Genomic DNA, 18,844 nt, shown 5'->3' with positions numbered 1-18,844 from the left:
CCGTACCTGTACTGCGTCATGCCATACGAAGAAATGGAGGAAGAAACTGGAGAAACACGGGGGAAACTCCCACCGAGCACCCGTGGCCTTATCTCAAACCCATGTTTGATTCGTTTCAGTTTAAATGTTTGTTGTGCTTATCGCGAACAAATTATATCACGGCCGACAAATACTCGTCCTCCAACCTGAAAAAGCACGTCGCGGTATGTAAAGTTGTTACTAACGTTAGCTAGCACAATGTTGGTTAAATTGCAGATGCACATTTTAAACGTAATTGTATGTGCTTGTAGTATCACAGTTGCCATTTTAAACGGTTTAAAAATATGGCAACTGTTGCAGTGCAGTTGAATGATTAAGTTGATTTTCTGCTCATGTTTTTTATACAATTCATATCAAAGAGTCCAAGGTAGGAGTTAGGTGTGTGTGTGTGTGTGTGTGTGTGTGTGTGTTTGTGTGTGTGTGAGAGAGAGATAAAGTGGGGGTGTGTGTGTGTGTGTGTGAGAGAGAGATAAAGTGTGTGTGTGTGTGTGTGAGAGAGAGTGTGTGTGTGTGTGAGAGAGAGAGAGAGAGTGGGTGTGAGAGAGTGTGTGTGTGTGTGTGTGTGTGTGTTAGAGAGAGATAGAGTGTGTGTGTGTGAGAGAGATAGAGTGTGTGTGTGTGTGTGTGTGTGTGTGTGTGTGTGTGTGAAAGGGAGAGAGAGTGTGTGTGAGTGTGAGAGAGAGAGAGAGAGTAGCATAGAGTGAGTATAGTATATATTTCATGTGTTGATGAATGCAGCGGAGTCTGTGTTCTGAGGCTTCTTGTCTTTATTTGTTTATTTTTGAGCTATAAACTGTCTGTAGCAGAATCGCATCAGTGTATTGTATAATGACATTAAGCTACTTTCCTTTCCTGTATTTCCTGAGATATTTTTTTAATACTTTTACTTAAGTAATTTTTTAAGCAAATACTTTAGTACTTTTACTTAAGTAATATTTTGACTAAGCTACTTTTACTTGTATTGGAGTAATATTTGACAAGGAGTATCTGTACTTTTACTCAAGTAGTGAAGTTGTGTACTCTGTCCACCTCTGCAGTCAGGTCACCTCCCTCTTTACTCCTCAAACACACAAACAAACTCTGGACAGTTTGGACAGTTTTACATTTAAGCACTGACATGTTTTATACTTTACTTTGCATGAAACATAAAGTTATTACTATTATTATTAAACTGTTTATTACATCATAATGTGTATTCCTCTGAAATATGAGGATTTATTTTTTCAGTTTATTACTCTTCAGTTTTGCTGAGTTAAATATTGTTTTCAGTCCTCAAACACACTGAAGTCCAACATCTCAACAAAATGCAGATTTTCATTATTCATTCATTATTGCTTTACTGTTTCATTTTGCACTGTATCACATAAAACAATAATTTTGCCTAATGTGGTAATTAAAGTGTCTTTTAGCTGTTTTAAAATGAATTTTCAAACAGATGTCACTTATATAAGAAAATCAAATGAGATTGTACCAAAGAATGAAACTGTCTCCACCTCCTGCTTTATGATAGACACGGTAGATCTGATGATATTCATGAGAAACACATCATTAATGTGCCTCCACCTTTTGGAAATCAAACACAATACACACACATTGCAAAATAACATTTCAGATGACAACTTGTGCTGACACCTCCAGACTGTTTCATATCCAAACCTTGTAGTCTTCAGCTCCAACCAACATTATTTATCAAACAGCTCCCTCTAGAGCCACAAAAGGCTTTATACAACTTTGTCTCACATATGCAGCGGTGCTCTCCAGTCCCCAACAACTGGAAACAGACTTGATCCATTTATAATATTTTTAAATATTTGGACTTAAGGACAATACAATCATACAAATTCAGGCAGTTTGTTACTTATAACATTTGCAGGAAAGACTAATCTATTAATCACCCTACAGTTTCCTGACTGACAACATCCAGCTCAGTATCATTGAATCAGGACATGAACCCCTCTGAACACAAATAAATGTTCAGGTCAACGTGCACATTTTTAAAAACCTGGAGTGAAAGACAAGCACACGTGACAAAAATGTGAGACATGAATTGGCAGAAGAACAATAATGTACTAACAAAGATGGAGGGAAAAGGGATCTTTCCCAGGGAGAGCAGGGCTGCAGAACGAGGGAGATATTTATGGGAAGAGCACACCTGACTCAGTGGTAGCTCATGCAGCTGATGACCCTCCATTCAGCCCCTGAAAACTACAAACAGAAAAGAACGGGGACACCTAGTGCCGGGTGGAGGGGTTGTCACAATATACTATTTTTAAGAAACTCCATTCAGTCAGAATTTAAAATAGCAATCACAAGATTTTATTATAAATTTCAGAATAGAAAACATTTTGAACGACCACGGAAAGCATTCTTATTGAGCAGAACTAAAAGATGTAACACCAGATAAAAAGAATATTTTGAACAAATGAAAGTTTAAACCAACTTTAAAATGTACAGATAACCATTCATAATCAAGCATGTTTTACAAAATTACATAAACAAAATAGACTCTCGGTCAATTTGATAAAAACATTACATGTCTAGTTTTCTTCAGTCTTTTCTTACATCATCGTCTGATAAACCTTTTTTCTGAATCTGGTTTCTAATCTTACATGAAATCTCATCTCATGTCATCAAAATGAAACAATTAAATGGGCCTCACTGATCATGGCAGGAAAGACACTGCACACCATACACATTTGTATTTAAAGGTCCAGTGTGCATAATTTAGGAGGATCTCTTGGCAGTAACTGAATATAATATTTATAATCATGATTTCATCAGTGTATAATCACCTGAAACTAAGAATCGTGTTTTTGTTACCTGAGAATGAGCCTTTTATATCTACAGAGAGAGTGGGTCCTCTTCAACACCATGTTACAGCAGGCCTTGTCCAGAACAGACACGAAAATAAAAAATAAATAAGTAAAACACAGAGAGAAAGCGGTCATTGTAGGCTTGGAAGAGGAGACATTAGAGAAGAACACAATTTTTCAGGCTGACCAGAGCTTTTTGTGAGGTAGACAGAGCCCTGATTATCAAAATGTCTTGTTGGATGACAAGAACAATTTATCTACATAAAAGCAACAAATGATGAGCGAATACAAAAAAAACACCATGTATGAAAAAGAGGTGCATAGACATTATTATATATGTGCAGTTTGTTTTGATCACTGACTCATTTGAACAGTGGTTATTAACCTTTTCGAGTCACGACCAAGTCGAGTTTAAGAACTAATACAAAAAAGATATAAACCAGGATAGTTTCATAAATACTGGCTATTAAACTGTCGCGTCAATCTGTAACAATCTTAGCTTCGGGTAGCAAAGAGTTAATGTTGTAGGTCACAGTATTTATGACTCCTTCCTCTTGAGATCAGCAACAAGATATGGCACCTTCTCTTTAAGGATTTGGAAGAAGATGTCTTTGGCTTTTTGACCTCCAGCTTTCAGGGGGCCCCTGTAGAGTTCCCTCATCTTCTCCTGAGTGGTCGGGACAGCCCTGATTGTGTCATAATCTTCTTGTTGGATTACGCCTTCTTTCAGGAGATGATCCAATATTGGTCCTATATTGGACACTTTTGCGATCAGATCACACTTGTGTTTATCCACAAAGTGCTCCCCTGAGGGTGGAGGGGAGGAGAAACACTTTCATTAGATTAATGTCAGGCATCAGTTTCTTTAAAGAGAGAAATAACATTAATATCACAAATATATGTTGATGGTCAGTCACTGTTTAAATTGGGCAGTAGAACATTCAACATTAATTTGTGTAGTTTGGTTTAACCTCAAATGTAAAATATACATTTTTTTGAGAAACATAAACATTTTATTGATTAGAAATATTCAAGAGGGCAACTTCACAGGAAGTTTAAAGGAAATACTTGACCAAAAATTCTATACAATTGATTATTTAGCAATTTTTTGGCAAAGTGAAGGTTATTATGAACACACTCAGCATAAGCATCAATGGCAGAACCCAGTTTCTTTTTTGGGCAGATGCATTTTGTTGTAGCAACACGTTAGTACAATTTCTTAAACATACACACTGATAAGCCACAACATTAAAACCACTGACAGCTGAAGTGGATATGATTGTTAATCTCGTTAAAATCAAATGTTCTGCTGGGAAACCTTGGAACTAGTATTCATGTGGATGTCTCTTTGACAAGCAACACCCACCTAGACACGGTTGCAGACCAAGTAACTCCCTGATGGCAACGACGATCAGTGTTATTAACTTCATCAGTCAGTGGATTTAATGTTGGGGCTGATTGGTGTAGGTTAGTGGCATTATCTAACAAACCCCCGCTACGATACATTTATGATTCTCTCTTTTTCGATAAAAGGGAAATCCAGGTGTTTGTCAGTTGTCTCTGAAGCTGAATGGGAAGCGGTCTTGTGACTCTGAAATACAAAGTGGAATTCTTCTCAATATAAATAATTTCAAATGTCTTACCTTGTATATGAGCAGAACTTTGGTATTCATCTGGAAAAAAAGGGCAGATGTAAAGAAAATACAGATATGTAGCTGATTCACTGCTGTTATCTAACAGTAGACATCTGCTTATCTCATGGTGCATATTCAATCAAATGAAACTGGGACATTGAAAGCATTCATAAATTCTTGTGATATTATTTGAAGCTGACCTTTTCGAAGTGCACAGGTCCATACTGGCTGGTGCTCATTTTCTTTTGTGAGCTTGAGCGACAACTTTCTGTCTGGATTTTCAACGTACACTTCAAAGAAATTTGGCTCTCTGCTTTCATATCTGAGCTTTAATTTCTGTGGGGAAAAATATGTATATATACAGTGAGGAATTTCTCTCTTTTTCATGCTTTAAAGTGAGAAAATTGTTGTGGCAGTGAGAAGTAGTGTAGTAAGTAAAGTTGGATCGTTTTGCTTTGTCTTCGTTTTTTTAAAGAAATTTAAAACAACAATGCAACTGTTGTCTGATCGTACTCATCTTGTAGCATCAAACTCATTTCTGAAACAAAGTTCACTGCAAAGATTTAAAAGCAGTTCAAAACAAACCTCAGGATAAATTTCTGCACCATCCAAATCTGCTGTGAGGGTGAAGCGATCACGCATTTTCAGGGACTTCTCTGGATGTGGCTTTTGGATTGCTTTGTATCCAGAGGATAACTGTCTCTTGTCTATTGCCTGTAGGAAAAAACAAGGTTACAGGAACCAACATTGTTGTCTGTGTTATCAGTTTATACATGATGTGTCTTATTATAATTGGTACTGGTGACAGTAAGATGTGCAATAACCTGTTGTAGTCCAGGATCACGCGGGATCAGATAAACATGGAGCGTCAGGAATGCCGTGTTGGTCTTGTACATTAACACCTTACAGTTTATTTTCACTGGAACACCAACTTTCATCAGGACCGCTCTTGGAGAAAAGACTGGTTCTGATAACTTGACATGGGACGATGTGACCTCAGCCACTTTTTCCACAACGTCTCCACAGTCATCGATGTGTAGGACTGCAAACTCGTCTCTTATTTCAGGGTTGTTATCTGCACAAAACACAAGCACACATGATTTGTGAGGAGAAAAGGATTAAATCAGATTCTTACACATGCTGTCAGAACTTTAAAGTTTATAAATGTATTTTATTATTTTCTTGTTCACTTACCTATGCAGATCCAGTGTGGCAGGTACACTTCATCCAGCTTCCCAGCATTGACTGTAATGTCAATAAGGGGACCTGCAAGCCTGTACTTCCTGCTCTCCATCCTCTCCATAGGTTCCTCCCAAGGGCAAAACTGGTACTTGAAACTGACCCTCTCCTTACAGACCCAGCGCAAACCAGAGACACTGCATTCAAAGTTTCCTGCTTCAGACTGAAGGCTGAGTCGTGGGGAAGAAAACAAGTGAGTTTGTGTATGTTTACAAAAATATTGTTTTATGGGCACAGTGGAACAAATGTACATAAATGTGCCTTATGTTTGCATTGATATAACCAGTAACAGCACACAGAAAGATTTTAGTTTTCTTTGTGTGATGAATTTCAAGAACCAATCTTAATATTTCCTCTAGTCCCAGTTTACTGTGACGCAGTATTTATGATGTTATTTTTACCTGTAAGTTGGAGCCTCATCTGCATCTGTACTGTTCACTTCAGGTTCAAGTTTAGTCCAGTCACTGGAGTCCTGCTGCAGAGCACAATCATTTTACAAGTAAGTGGAAAGGACTTGTTTTGCAGCATCACGTAACTGAACAAATAAACTGAACAACTTTATGAATATAATGAATTACCATTGCACTTCCACAGTCCTCATGCTCAAGGCTTCTTGAAGGACCTTGTGAAGACACATAGGATTTTCTTTGAACAACGTTATGTTGATATATAAACTTATATGGTAACTTTTCATATTTTTTACTGGTAAAACATGATATTCTACATAGCTCTGCTAGCCAGGCATCCCCAGACCAATTCACAAATCCGATTAGTCTTGAATCTCTTTGCTCATTTTCCATTTCAAGGAGTGTTATCAACGGGCACAAACAAAATGCTTCTGGACGGGATAGACCTACAACCAATCAGAGCAACCAAGTGTCCAAGTCCAAATTCTCTGATTCGAGCTTCTTAAATGAGAAAATGTTTCCAGTTACTCCTCTGTGACAGTAAACTGAATGTCTTTGGGTTGTGGACAAAAAAAGACATTTGAGAATGTCATCTTTGGGTATGGGAGACACTGATGGACACTTTTTACCATTTACTGACATTTTATAGACCAAACAACTAATTGATTTATTTGGAAAATAATCGACAGGATACTGTTTTGCCCAATAGTTTAAACACGTTTCTTGATAGCTCAGCTTCTCAAAACACAAAACTGAGAAAGGTGAACCATTTTGTCAAAATTTTTGTACTTTAAAATGACATATTACTTACATTTTAATAAAATACATGTTCTCATCCTCGTACTTTGTATTTTTTTTTTTTGATTTATGACAAGATACTTGATGTATTTACACCCATCTATGTTAATTAGCACATAACTCTGATGTAGGGCTATTGTCGGGTTAGATCTCCAAAAACCGTCAGTGACCAGAAAATCAGGACTAAAAGTTTGAACTCAGCTTAAAATGATACAGACCACAATCTGCATTCGACATTTCTGACATTCAAATATTAATATAATAATAATTAATAATAATTTTAATTCCTACACCCTACCTTCAGATCCTGAGCTGATGTCTGACAGCCTCTGCACCAGATCTCTCCTGTTCATCTTATTGAAAACCTCCCTGATCACCTCCTCAGACTGTTGGCCGTAGAGCTCCACCATCAGCTCCACTGTCTGAACTCTGTCTGCAGTCTCCAGTCGGCGTCTTGGGATTTCTTGGCCTTCCTTCATTTCAGTGCACAGCAGGACATGCTTGAATTTCTCCAGATCACCAGGACTGAAATCTTCCAGCGTTTCCAAAAGCTTCTCCTGAAGTGATGTCATGGTTACTTCCTGATGGATACAGTGCAGACAATGATAATGATACAGTTGGTAATATCTGTTCTGCTGAATATGTTTGTTTTTTTTGTTGTTGTTGTTTTTTGTACAAACACAAACTTATCGTTGTGTATTTGTTTCTTCAGCAACATCAAAGCAAAAAAAAAGAAAAAAGATTTTCCTCATCATTTTACTTTTTAATTCCTATAAACTGATTACTACCACCTGATCTAACACAACATATTCTTGTTTCTCTAACAGTGAAAAACTATTCACTTAATGCTGTGAGAGAACTATCCACTTTATAACATTTGGTGTCCTTTGTGTCGTCATTTATAATGTTCAAGATGAGGATGTTTTCACCCTACATTTACTGAATGAAAGCTGTGATGTGTAAAGTCAAACTCACTCTCTCAGATGATGCAGGTGGATGTTTGCCCACAGAGTGTTTCTCTGAGGAGGAAAGAAATAAAACTTGACTCAGAGGGTTATAATCTGATTACACAAAAGAGTATAATCAACTTTAATAAGTTTCACTTATCTTCACAATCTTTTGTGTTAAAGAAATTTAACACAAAAGCCCTGAAACAAATACTAACCTCGTTAAACATCCTCATCCCTTACGTTTTTTTATTATGAAACATGAAATGTATTTATTAGACCTTTATGAGACACTTTTTGTCTTCTTAGTCTTACCTTTGAGTCCTGTGCTGGGCTTTGACAACCTCTGAACCAGATCAGTCCTCTTCATGTCCATGAAAACCTCCCTGGTTAACTCCACAGACTGTTGGCCGCAGATCTGAACCAGCTCTTTCACTATATCTGCTCTGTAATTAAACAACCATAAGACATGTGGGAGGTTCCTCTGGGAGACAGTCGACTGCAGAATCTTCTTGAATTTCTCGAGCTCCTTGTCACTCAAATCATTCAGAGTTTCCAAAAGCAGCTGTTGAACAGCCGCTTTTGTTGCTACCTGAAATAATCAATACATTCATGAGACATTTATTTAATCCACTGGGGACAATTACAAATGTGTCTCTTTGAAGCTTGTCAATGTTGTTATAAACGTGGGTGTTTCAGCTGGATCACACAAGTTATTGATCCATTTGGTAATCGCTGTTGATTGATCGCAGTATGTGAACTTTTTTATTGATTAGTATGTTCACCTGATCTATTGATTTATTTATTCTAAGTAACACAATGTACAAAGCAAAAAAGTATTAGTGTTTCTGGCTTCGCTTTAATTCTTATAAACTGGTTTTTATTTTATTTTAATTTACAGGCTGCACATCTTCTCACAAACACTGAAATAAGTCACAGTGGCTCAAAGAAAATGTTTTCATTATTTCATGTCATATATTTCCTTTATGCTTTGGAAATTGTTTAAAGTACAATAAATAGATTCTGATGGATAAACCTTTGATTCTCAATGAACATCAATTGAAATTCAGGAAAAATATTCATGCAGACATTTCCTCATCTCATCCTCAGTGGCAAAGATATCATACACTGCCCGGCCAAAAAAAAGTCACACACTCATTGTGTCATTGGACCGCCTTAAGCTTTGATTATGGCACGCATTCGCCATGGCATCGTTTTGAGAAGCTTATGCAATGTCACAACATTCATTTTCGTCCAGAGTTGAATACATTTTTCGGCAAGATCTTGTATTGATGATGGGAGAGTCGGGCTGCTACGTAAAGTCTTCTCCAGCACATCCCAAAGATTCTCAATGGGGTTAAGGTCTGTCATCTTGGAATATGCCCGTGCCATCAGGGAAGAAAAAAATCCATTGATGGAAAAGCCTGGTCATTTAGTACATTCAGGTAGTCAGCTGACCTCATTTTTTGGGCACATGACGTTGCTTAACCTAGACCTGACCAACTGAAGCAACCCAAGATCATAACACTTCCCCCACAGGCTTGTACAGTAGGCACCAAGCATGATGGGTTCATCACTTCATCCGCCTCTCTTCTGACCCTGATGCTTCCATCACACTGGAACAGGGTAAATCTGGACTCATCAGACCACATGACCTTTTTCCAATCTTTATGCTCTCGAGCGAACTGAAGCCTTTCTTCCCGATCAGCCTCACTGATAAGTGGTTTTCTTAAGGCTGCACAGCTGTTTAGTCCTAATCCCTTGAGTTCTCTTCGCACTGTGGGTGTGGAAATGCTCTTGCTTTCACTATTAAACATAGCTGTGAGTTCTACTGTTGATTTTTTACCATTTGATTCAAGAAGACTCAAGATTTTTTTCCCACCACATTTCTTCCTCGAAGATTCACCAAGGTTCACCACCATCCTTCCAGCTTTTAATAATGTGTTGGACAGTTCTTAACCTAGTTTTAGCAGTTTCAGCAATCTCCTTAGTTGTTTCCTTTCCTTGATGCAGGCTAATAATTTGACCCTTCTGAAACAGAGTTACATCTTTTCCATTACCACAGGATATATCTCCTGACATGGTTGTTTAAGAAATGAGAAGCTTCTCACTGCATCAGTTAGGGTTAAATAACTTGTTGTCAGCTGAAACATATTAATCATTGCAGTAATTATCCAATGGAGGGCTCTTACCTATTTGCTTAGTTAAATCCAGGTGGTGGCTGTTTTTGTGGCCAGGCAGTGTAATATTATTATATTAAATTACTGCTAAAGAGCTCGACCTGAATGCAGCTTCACTTCTGTGATAAATAAAAATATAAATAAGTAAATCTTGAGTTTGGGTCGTATCATTATTTAAAATGTTAAATATGACGACCGGTTTTTACATCAATTGAAGGAAAGCTGTGTTGTATGAAGTCAGATGTGACATTACTCACTTTGTGGATCAGTGCAGAGCGGTGTTCATCTGCAGAGTGTTTCTCTGAGGAGAGAAGAGGTAGAAAGTCACTCATAACTGATGACTGGTCTAACAGCTTTAAATTAAAATGATCAGGCAATATTGCCTCATGGAAATAAACAAAACACAAAATTACAGTTAAACCTCCTCAACAGTGGCATATAAATTGTCATTTCTACCCACTCTCTTAGACATAATGTATTCTATACACCAGCTGATGTGTCTTCTCTACATTAAAACTATTATCATTTATAATGTAAATGGAAGACAAAGCTTATAAACTCAGACATGTTATATACTAGTTACATGATTTTATCATGTTTTTATCTTTATTGTCTTACTTTTGGATCCTGAGCTGCTGTCTGACAACCTCTGCACCAGATCAGTCCTCTTCATCGTCTTTAAAATATCCTTTGTCTCCTCCACATGTTGGCTGTAGTTCAGCACTATTATAAACACTATGTCCTGCACGTGTGTCGTCTGTGCTTGCAGCATTAATGCAATTTTTAAGAAGCGTAGGCTGCTGAAGTAAGTTTGACTCAACAGGGTATGTTTGAATTTCTTGAGCTCTGCATCACTCAAATCTTTCAGTGTTTCCAAAAGCAGCTCTATATCAGACTCCATCGATTCCACCTGTTAAATTCAGAGAAAATGTTCATGAGATTAAAGTGTGATTTCTCAGGAAGGATGATTACAAATGTTTCTGTTCACATCTCATCAATGTCTCTGTTTAAGAAATGTGGATATGGTGAGAGTACATCAGCACAAGGTGATAACATTTATTTCCACTGATCATATACCTGTTTTTATTATGTGGATACAGTTCTTTCTTCCTTGTAAAATCAAATTGATTTACTTTATTCCTCTTTTACAGTTATTTCATTTCTGTTTACAGGTCCGATTTTCATTTTACCTGTTTGAGAGTTTCCTCATGTGAACATAAGAAAATCTGTTTTAAGTAACAGTGCAAATAACTATTACTATTATAATTATCCAAGTCCAAGGTGATGTCTTCAAATGTCTTGCTTTGTGGTCAACAGAGATATTCCCAAAGATATTCAGTTTACAATGATACAAAACAGAGAAAAGCAGAAGATCCTCACAGATGCTGGAACCAGAGAGTGTTTGGCATCTTTTTTATTTAAATAAATTACTCAATTGATTTAGTGACTGAATGTTGATGAGCTAACAGATTAATTATCTTAGTTTTAGTTTAAAGTCAGACAGATGTGACATCACTCACTTTCTGGATCAGTGCAGGACAATCTTCATCCACAGAGTGTTTCTCTGAGCAGAGAGGAAACATAAAAAAGACTCATGAATGATTAATTTACCAACATAATCAGACTGTCCAACTATAATAATTCTAATATTAAGGATTTATTGTAAAATGTCCATAAAATCTACTTAATCGTAACATCATAAACAATCAATCACAAGTTTCTCCTGATAAACACTTTCTTGTTTTCTATTAAACTGTGTTAAATGTTCATACACTGACACATGAAGTAAAATAATTACAGGACTCATTTCACACATTAATTCATGTTTATAGGTCACCTACCTTTCTCTGTGGTATTCACACCAAACACTTCAGCTGACGAACCTGCAGCAGCTGCAACACAGTTAATGACAACTGTTACTGCATTAATAAATACTCTGTGTGTAACCTTTATGTGTACTTGTCTTGAGTATAATACTGAGTCCTGAGAATAAAAAGCCTTTAATGTTTCAGTTTCAGGTGTGTGAACTGAAGGCAGGAGGAAGTCATGATTACAGAGGGAGGGAATCAATGAGAAAACACTGTAATTAATTAACTTACACAGACTATCTCTCTCCACAGAGGAGTGTAGTGTACGTCAAAGCAAAGACATACAAAAAGACAATTCAACAGATTCATGTGAAATTATGTCGACAGCATTAGATAAATTCTTATCAGGCCATTTACAATATAAGGCTGGTAATAATGAATTAAATGGACCAAAAACAAACAAGATGTGGCCCAATAAAGAAGAGTGTTTTCAATAAAAAGATGTTGAGCCCTTTGAAAACACAACATTTACCAAAAAAAGGACCAAAGACTCAGATTCATTCAGATCTTTACTTTAAAGTCAAAATCCAAATCATTCAACTCTGAAGTAATCTGTCTAATTTCATATTTATTATTATTTTTTTTAATCTTTTTTGTAACATTGTGTATTTGTCTGTTATTATGAATTAATGTGACAGTTGTCCTCCTATCTTACCTTTGGGTCCTGAGCTGGTCTCTGACAGCCTCTGCACCAGATCAGTCCGGTTCATGTCCATTAAAACCTCCCTGGTCACCTCTACAGACTTTTGACCGCATTTCTTCACCATCACATCCACCAGTGACTCTGTCATGTCTCCCTTCTGCAGTCTGTTCCAGGGAATCTGTGGAAGGCTCCTCTGGAAGAACGTGAACTGCAGAAACCATGTGAAGGTCTTTCGCTCCTCATAACTCAGATCATAGAGTGTTTCCAAAAGCAGCTCTTTAACAGCCCCCATCGTCGCAGCCTGGAAAATGCACATGTCCATAGAGAAAATGTTATTTCTCTAAGATGTGTTTTTCTATAAGATCACCTAAGCTGCTGATATATTTGGTATTTATCTGGTTGTTATCTCAGAGGATGATTCCTATGTCCTGCTACCTTTTAATATCTTTAACCTGCAGTCTGTAACTGGCTCTTTTTGCATTTCCAGGCTGTAACTTGTTCACTGTGCTGTCAAAAACTGAAACGAGCCACCTGATCTCAACATTAGATGTTGGAGTAACTGTAGAAACAGGTGGCAACTCAATGAAGATATTTTTAAACTTCATGTTTTGCATTTTGTTTAATTCTTTGAGGAACTTCAAAACGTCATGATATTAACAGTACTGAGCTCAGTATCATCTCAGCTTCAGTTCTGTGAGAAACATCAAATGTGATTCATGTTTGGTTTAATAATCATCATCATTAATGTTGAGTTCATTTTAAACCTGAATCTCACTGAATAAAAACTGTACTCTGCATGGTCAGATATGATATTACTCACTTTGTTGATCAGTGCAGACTGGTGTTCATCCACAGAGAGTTTTTCTGAGGAGAAAGAAAGAATAAAAGGAATTAAAAATAATTATTGTTGTTAATTATACATCAGGCATGACTGCTTTGTAAAAAAGATTTTAATACAAAACACTCAACATAAAATTAAACTCAAAGCTCATCAAAAGTTACAGCTAACTTTTCACAGATATTTTTCTCCCTCTCCTGAAATAATTTTAATAATAATTAGTCAAAATATATATGAACTTTGAACTTATTTCACAACCAAACCAAACAATGGTAACAGAAGAAATATATATATGTTTAAGTTTGACTTATATTTAAAATTAGAGCTGCACTGTATTGGAATTTTTTTTTTTCTTTCAGCAATATACACGAACAAAAATATAAACGCAACACTTTTGTTTTTGCTACCATTTTTCATGAGCTGAACTCAAAGATCTAAAACAGTTTCTTTATACACAAAAGAACCATTTCTCTCAAATATTGTTCACAAATCTGTCTAAATCTGTGTTAGTGAGTGTGTTTATTGACTAAGGCACACCTGTGCAATATTCATGCTGCCTAATCAGCATCTTGATATGCCACACCTGTGAGCTGGGATGGATTATCTCGGCAAAGGAGAAGTGCTCACTAACACAGATTTAGACTGATTTGTAAACAATATTTGACAGAAATGGTTCTTTTGTGTATCAGTGTTTGATACCAATCCCCCACCATCCCCCCACCCCCAAACCCTAGGTTGACGGGTTTTGGGGTGGGGGGGATTGGTGCGGGAGCAGCAGGCCAAACAGGCTGACAGTTAACAAACAGGAATAATTTTAATAACAATACTTTAGAACACTCTTTGACAATATTTTTCTCTTTTCTCTCCAACAATTACAACTACTTTTGCAATATCTTTCTTTTTTGTGCAAATTACAGATACAATTACTTACAACTATTAACAACTATTTGCAGAATACACACACACACACACACACACACACACGTCTTCCTAAATACAACAACAACTCAACCGTCGTTCAGAGCTCTGAAAGTCAAAGTAAATAAGCAAAGTGTTATGATTTATTACCTTATAGTAGTTTCAGTAGTTGAAGTTCGTCCACTTTTGTTAAATTGAAGAAAACCGGTCAGCATTTTATTGAAACAGTTTAACCATGAAGCAGCTCTGCTCTCCGGTGTTAAGAGTCTTCAAGCTGAACTGGAAATAAAACTAACCAGGTGTGTTTTTCTCGCTCTCTTCTTCCGTATGAATGTCGGTATCTAACTAGTTTCTCCAGTCTGAAGTGTTGATGAAGAGTCAGGTCACCTTCCTCATTAGGCTACTCCTCAAACCAGTGCCCATTTTACTGCACAAACTCTGGACATGATTTATACGATAAAGGTGCACATGTAAAGTTAAGTTAAGTTTAAGCACTGATATGTTTTATACTTTACTTTGCATGTAACATAATGTCATTATTTTGAGCTTTTTGTGAGGTAGACAGAGCCCTGATTTTCAAAACGTCTTGTTGGAATAATTTATCTACATAAAAGCAACAAATGATGAACGAATAGAAAAAAACACAATGTATGAAAACGAGGCGCATAGACATAATTATGTGCAGACTCAAAATCAGAAATAAAAAAAACATGTCTTTGAAAACCGACGTTGTGTTTCTAAAGTTGCTCAGACTGAAGTCAGACATAGAAATAAAAATAAAAAAATCACACTTTCTGTTCTGTGTGTGCAGACTTACAAAGCTACAACCTGAATGTTTAATGTAATTAATGCGTGATGATCGTCGACTGTACTCTGAGGAGTCTATCACAGGACGCTGCGTTGCGGTTACCGTAAGTGTTACGTGAAGTGCGCATTCGAATTATAGATGCGGCTCCTTTGACCACGCAATTTCGAAACAAGAGCTGACTTGACCGCAGTGCTGCACTTCACCACCACCAAGTGACCACGACGATCATCAACTCCAAGCATTAATAATTACAATGTACATTCAGGTTGTAACTTTGTAAGTCTGCACATACAGAACAGAAAGTGTGATTTTATTTTTTTTTTAATTTCAAAATCATTTTTATTTATTTCTTGTCATCCAACAAGACATTTTGAAAATCAGGGCTCTGTCTGTGTCACAAAAAGCTCCACTGTGGTTCTCTGAAAGCTGGTACAGCCTGAAAAAATGTGTTCTTATAATGAAAAGCTGCATTTGGTTTAGATGTTGGACTTCAGGGTGTTTGAGGACTGAAAACAATAAATCCTCATATTTCAGAGGAATACATATTGTTATGATGTAAAATAATGTTTAAAAATAATTAAAAATAATGACATTATGTTTCATGCAAAGTATAAAATATCACACGTCAGTGCTTAAATGTAATACTGTCCAAACTGTCCAGAGTTTGTTTGTTTGATGAGTAAGAGGGAGGTGACCTGACTAAAATCTGAACAACGCTTCAGACTGGAGGAGGACTAACGGAAAGTACTTTATCTTCTTCAGGCTGCTGAACGAGCTGAAGGTAGAAGATGTGTCTGGATTTTAAACTTACTGTGTTTTCACATCTTCAGAGATACTGAAACAGACACATACAGACGGAAGAAGAGAGAGGGAGAGAGAGAGAAAGAGAGAGAGAGAGAGAGAGGGAGAGAGAGAGAAAGAGAGAGAGAGAGGGCAGGTGAGTTTTATTTCCAGTCCAGCTTGAAGACTTCTCGTTAACACCGGAGAGCAGAGCTGCTTCACGGTTAAACTGTTTGAATGAAACGTTAACCGGTGTTGTATCGAGCTCTGTTTCCTCGTCGAGATGCGTTTCCCCTCGTCCCGCCCCCTTCCGAAATGGCCCGAAGGGCGAAGGAAGCGCGCGTTCACAAAAAGCTCGCCCCCGAGCTGTTGTGCTCGCACTACAGAGGCACTGTGGAGAGAGCTGAGGTTCAAAACTGACTTTTGTTAGCGAGTTGTATCTGAAGATGTTGAACTGTAGAAGTGAAATCCAAATTTCATGACTGTCTAGTTAAATTTTTAAACTGGGACAACAGCACATATGTTTGTGTTTTTACCTCTTTATTAACACAACCAACTACTGTTATTTCTATCAATAAAACATATTATATTTGTGAGAGACTTTTCATTTCGAATATTATGGACTTTTGGAAGAATGCTAATTCATTTATAGGCTAAATATAAACCGCTATTTTATCATATTTGTCTTGAATCCAGCTACATTATAACAGGTAAAGCATATGACAGCTTGGAGTATTACTGTCAGATACTGTTCCCCCTCTGTTCAATATGAAAGGAGGCCCACACGTCTTTCAAATTCATACTGCTGACATATTTCCCCACAACAGATAAGTCCTGTGATTTTCAGGCTGATATCTTTAAATTTGACCATTTACAACAGGGGAAACACATCCTGACAGCTTGGAGTATTGCTGTCAGATACTGTTCGCCCTCTGTTCAATATGAAAGGAGGCTCACACATCTTTCATGTTCATTGTTACAACCCAGCTCGTTAAGGGACGGCAGTAACATAAAACCAGTTATTAACGTTGGGTTTAAACGGTTTATTTGCCACAATTTGTAAAAGGAGGAAACAATACATTAACTGAGGACGCCCGAGCGGGGAAAAAGGCCGGTGGATGCTGTTCAAACCAACGAAATAAAAATAACCAAAAGAGACTCTGACTCCAGAGTTATCTCAACAAATCAACAAATCAAAGAGAAAAATAAAACCCACGCTGACTTCGTCAGGCGACGGCGGTAAAACGGAAAATACAAAACGAACAGCACCCCTGAATCCTAATGAAAACTAACAGCAGGTACGTCTTACGCACTGTCTTGAAAATGAAGCCTAGCCCTGGCCCAGTACCCCGACACAAGCCACAGTCCAAGAACACAGAACACCACAGATTGCAAAGCGAGGTGAGCTGGCCACCGGGATCAGTCGCCGCGACTGACAATCCGACGGACCATTTGAAAACTCCCAGTTCCATGATTGTCGCCCTCGGATTGGCGCACCTGCACCCGGCGGAGCCGCACCAATCCGGAGCGACACCGGCAGCAGAGACGAGGGAGGAGTCTGATCCAGGGCCGGAGAATGACTGTGGAAGAGAGGAAGAACAAGACAAGAGACAAAGCGCACACACACACACACACACGCACACACACATGCAGGGCCGTAACATTCATACTGCTGACTTCTTTCCCCACAACAGACAAGTCCTGTGATTTTCAGGCTGATATCATTAAATTTGACCATTTACAACAGGGGGAATGCATCCTGACAGCTTGCTGTCAGATACTGTTCCCCCTCTGTTTCATAGGAAATGTCTTTCACAGACTTATCTGTGTGAGGAAAGAAGTCAGTAGTATGAATTTGTAAGATGTGTGGGCCTCCTTTCCTATGGAACAGAGGGGGAACAGTATCTGACAGTAATACTCCAAGCTGTCAGGATGTGCTTTACCTGCTATAATGGAGCTGGATTCAAAACAAATATGATAAAATAGCGGTTTATATTTAGCCTATAAATGAATTAGCATTCTTCCAAAAGTCCATAATATTCGAAATGAAAAGTCTCTCACAAATATAATATGTTTTATTGATAGAAATAACAGTAGTTGGTTGTGTTAATAAAGAGGTAAAAACACAAACATATGTGCTGTTGTCCCAGTTTAAAAATTTAACTAGACAGTCATGAAATTTGGATTTCACTTCTACAATTCAACATCTTCAGGTACAACTCGCTAACAAAAGTCAGTTTTGAACCTCAGCTCTCTCCACAGTGCCTCTGTAGTGCGAGCACAACAGCTCGGGGGCGAGCTTTTTGTGAACGCGCGAAATTTAACAAACCTCAGCTCAAACTACTGAAACTACTACTAAGTTGTTTTCAAATAATAATAAATAAATCATAACATTTGGCTCATTTTTATTACTTTGACTGTCACAGCTCTAGTTCCTCTTCACAGCAGTTGAGACGGTTTAGAGTTAGCTAACACTTTGCTAACGTTCGTGTTTCTAACAGACGGTGACAGCTAACGGTTAAAAGTGCTTTAACACGACGGTTGAGTTGTTGTGTTTACGAAGACGACAGTTAACGTGAAAAGAGAGAGAGTGTGTGTGTGTGTGTGTGTGTGTGTGTGTGTGTGTGTGTGTGTGTTGGGGAGGGGGGCGGATGCTGCTTTTCTCTTTCAGGTCACTTGAAATTGAAATTTAATATTTTTTGCCAGTGCCACTTATTTTTCACAGTTTTCTGACAGATTTTTGACTGAACAAGTATCAACTGATCAATCAATAATCAGCAGATCAATCTACAATGAAAATAATAATCACATGCAGCAATTCTTTAATCACTTGTCCTATCTGACTGATCTGACTTAAGTAACTGTGTCTTTAGCTCAGGTTACAATAGTTAAAAATGATAGTTTACTACACTACAACAAACTGCTGTGTACC

At 37.6% G+C, this 18,844-nt stretch overlaps 2 protein-coding genes and 1 long non-coding RNA gene across 3 annotated transcripts in view; 1 reads left to right on the top strand and 2 right to left on the bottom strand.

The window, feature by feature from the left end:
• LOC311260262 (uncharacterized protein) overlaps positions 1-18,844 on the bottom strand; it is a 61,493-nt gene that overhangs the window by 27,278 nt on the left and 15,371 nt on the right. Inside the window, exons 14-15 of the mRNA XM_084357876.1 lie at positions 11,899-11,949; positions 11,578-11,621 (exon numbers count right to left, since the gene is read on the bottom strand). Of these exons, the coding sequence (XP_084214002.1) occupies positions 11,578-11,621; positions 11,899-11,949 (95 nt within the window). The remainder of the gene's footprint in view (positions 1-11,577; positions 11,622-11,898; positions 11,950-18,844) is intronic.
• LOC311260269 lies at positions 8-7,325 on the top strand. The gene is made up of 4 exons (XR_014622981.1): positions 8-203; positions 5,792-5,918; positions 6,170-6,224; positions 7,235-7,325. It is a non-coding gene; the product is annotated as an uncharacterized lncRNA (long non-coding RNA).
• LOC311260267 (NACHT, LRR and PYD domains-containing protein 1a allele 5-like) lies at positions 2,370-5,798 on the bottom strand. The gene is made up of 6 exons (XM_084357898.1): positions 5,681-5,798; positions 5,311-5,561; positions 5,072-5,200; positions 4,687-4,822; positions 4,496-4,525; positions 2,370-3,659 (listed from the first exon to the last, which is right to left on the bottom strand). Exons 1-6 carry the CDS (start codon positions 5,787-5,789, stop codon positions 3,391-3,393), a joined length of 924 nt encoding a protein of 307 aa, XP_084214024.1. The 5' UTR covers positions 5,790-5,798; the 3' UTR covers positions 2,370-3,390.

This window comes from Pagrus pagrus (assembly GCF_965226575.1).
Source record: "Pagrus pagrus genome assembly, chromosome: 7".
Lineage (NCBI taxonomy): Eukaryota > Metazoa > Chordata > Actinopteri > Spariformes > Sparidae > Pagrus > Pagrus pagrus.
Note: the sequence above shows the minus strand (reverse complement) of the source record. Positions and strands in the feature narration are given on the sequence as shown.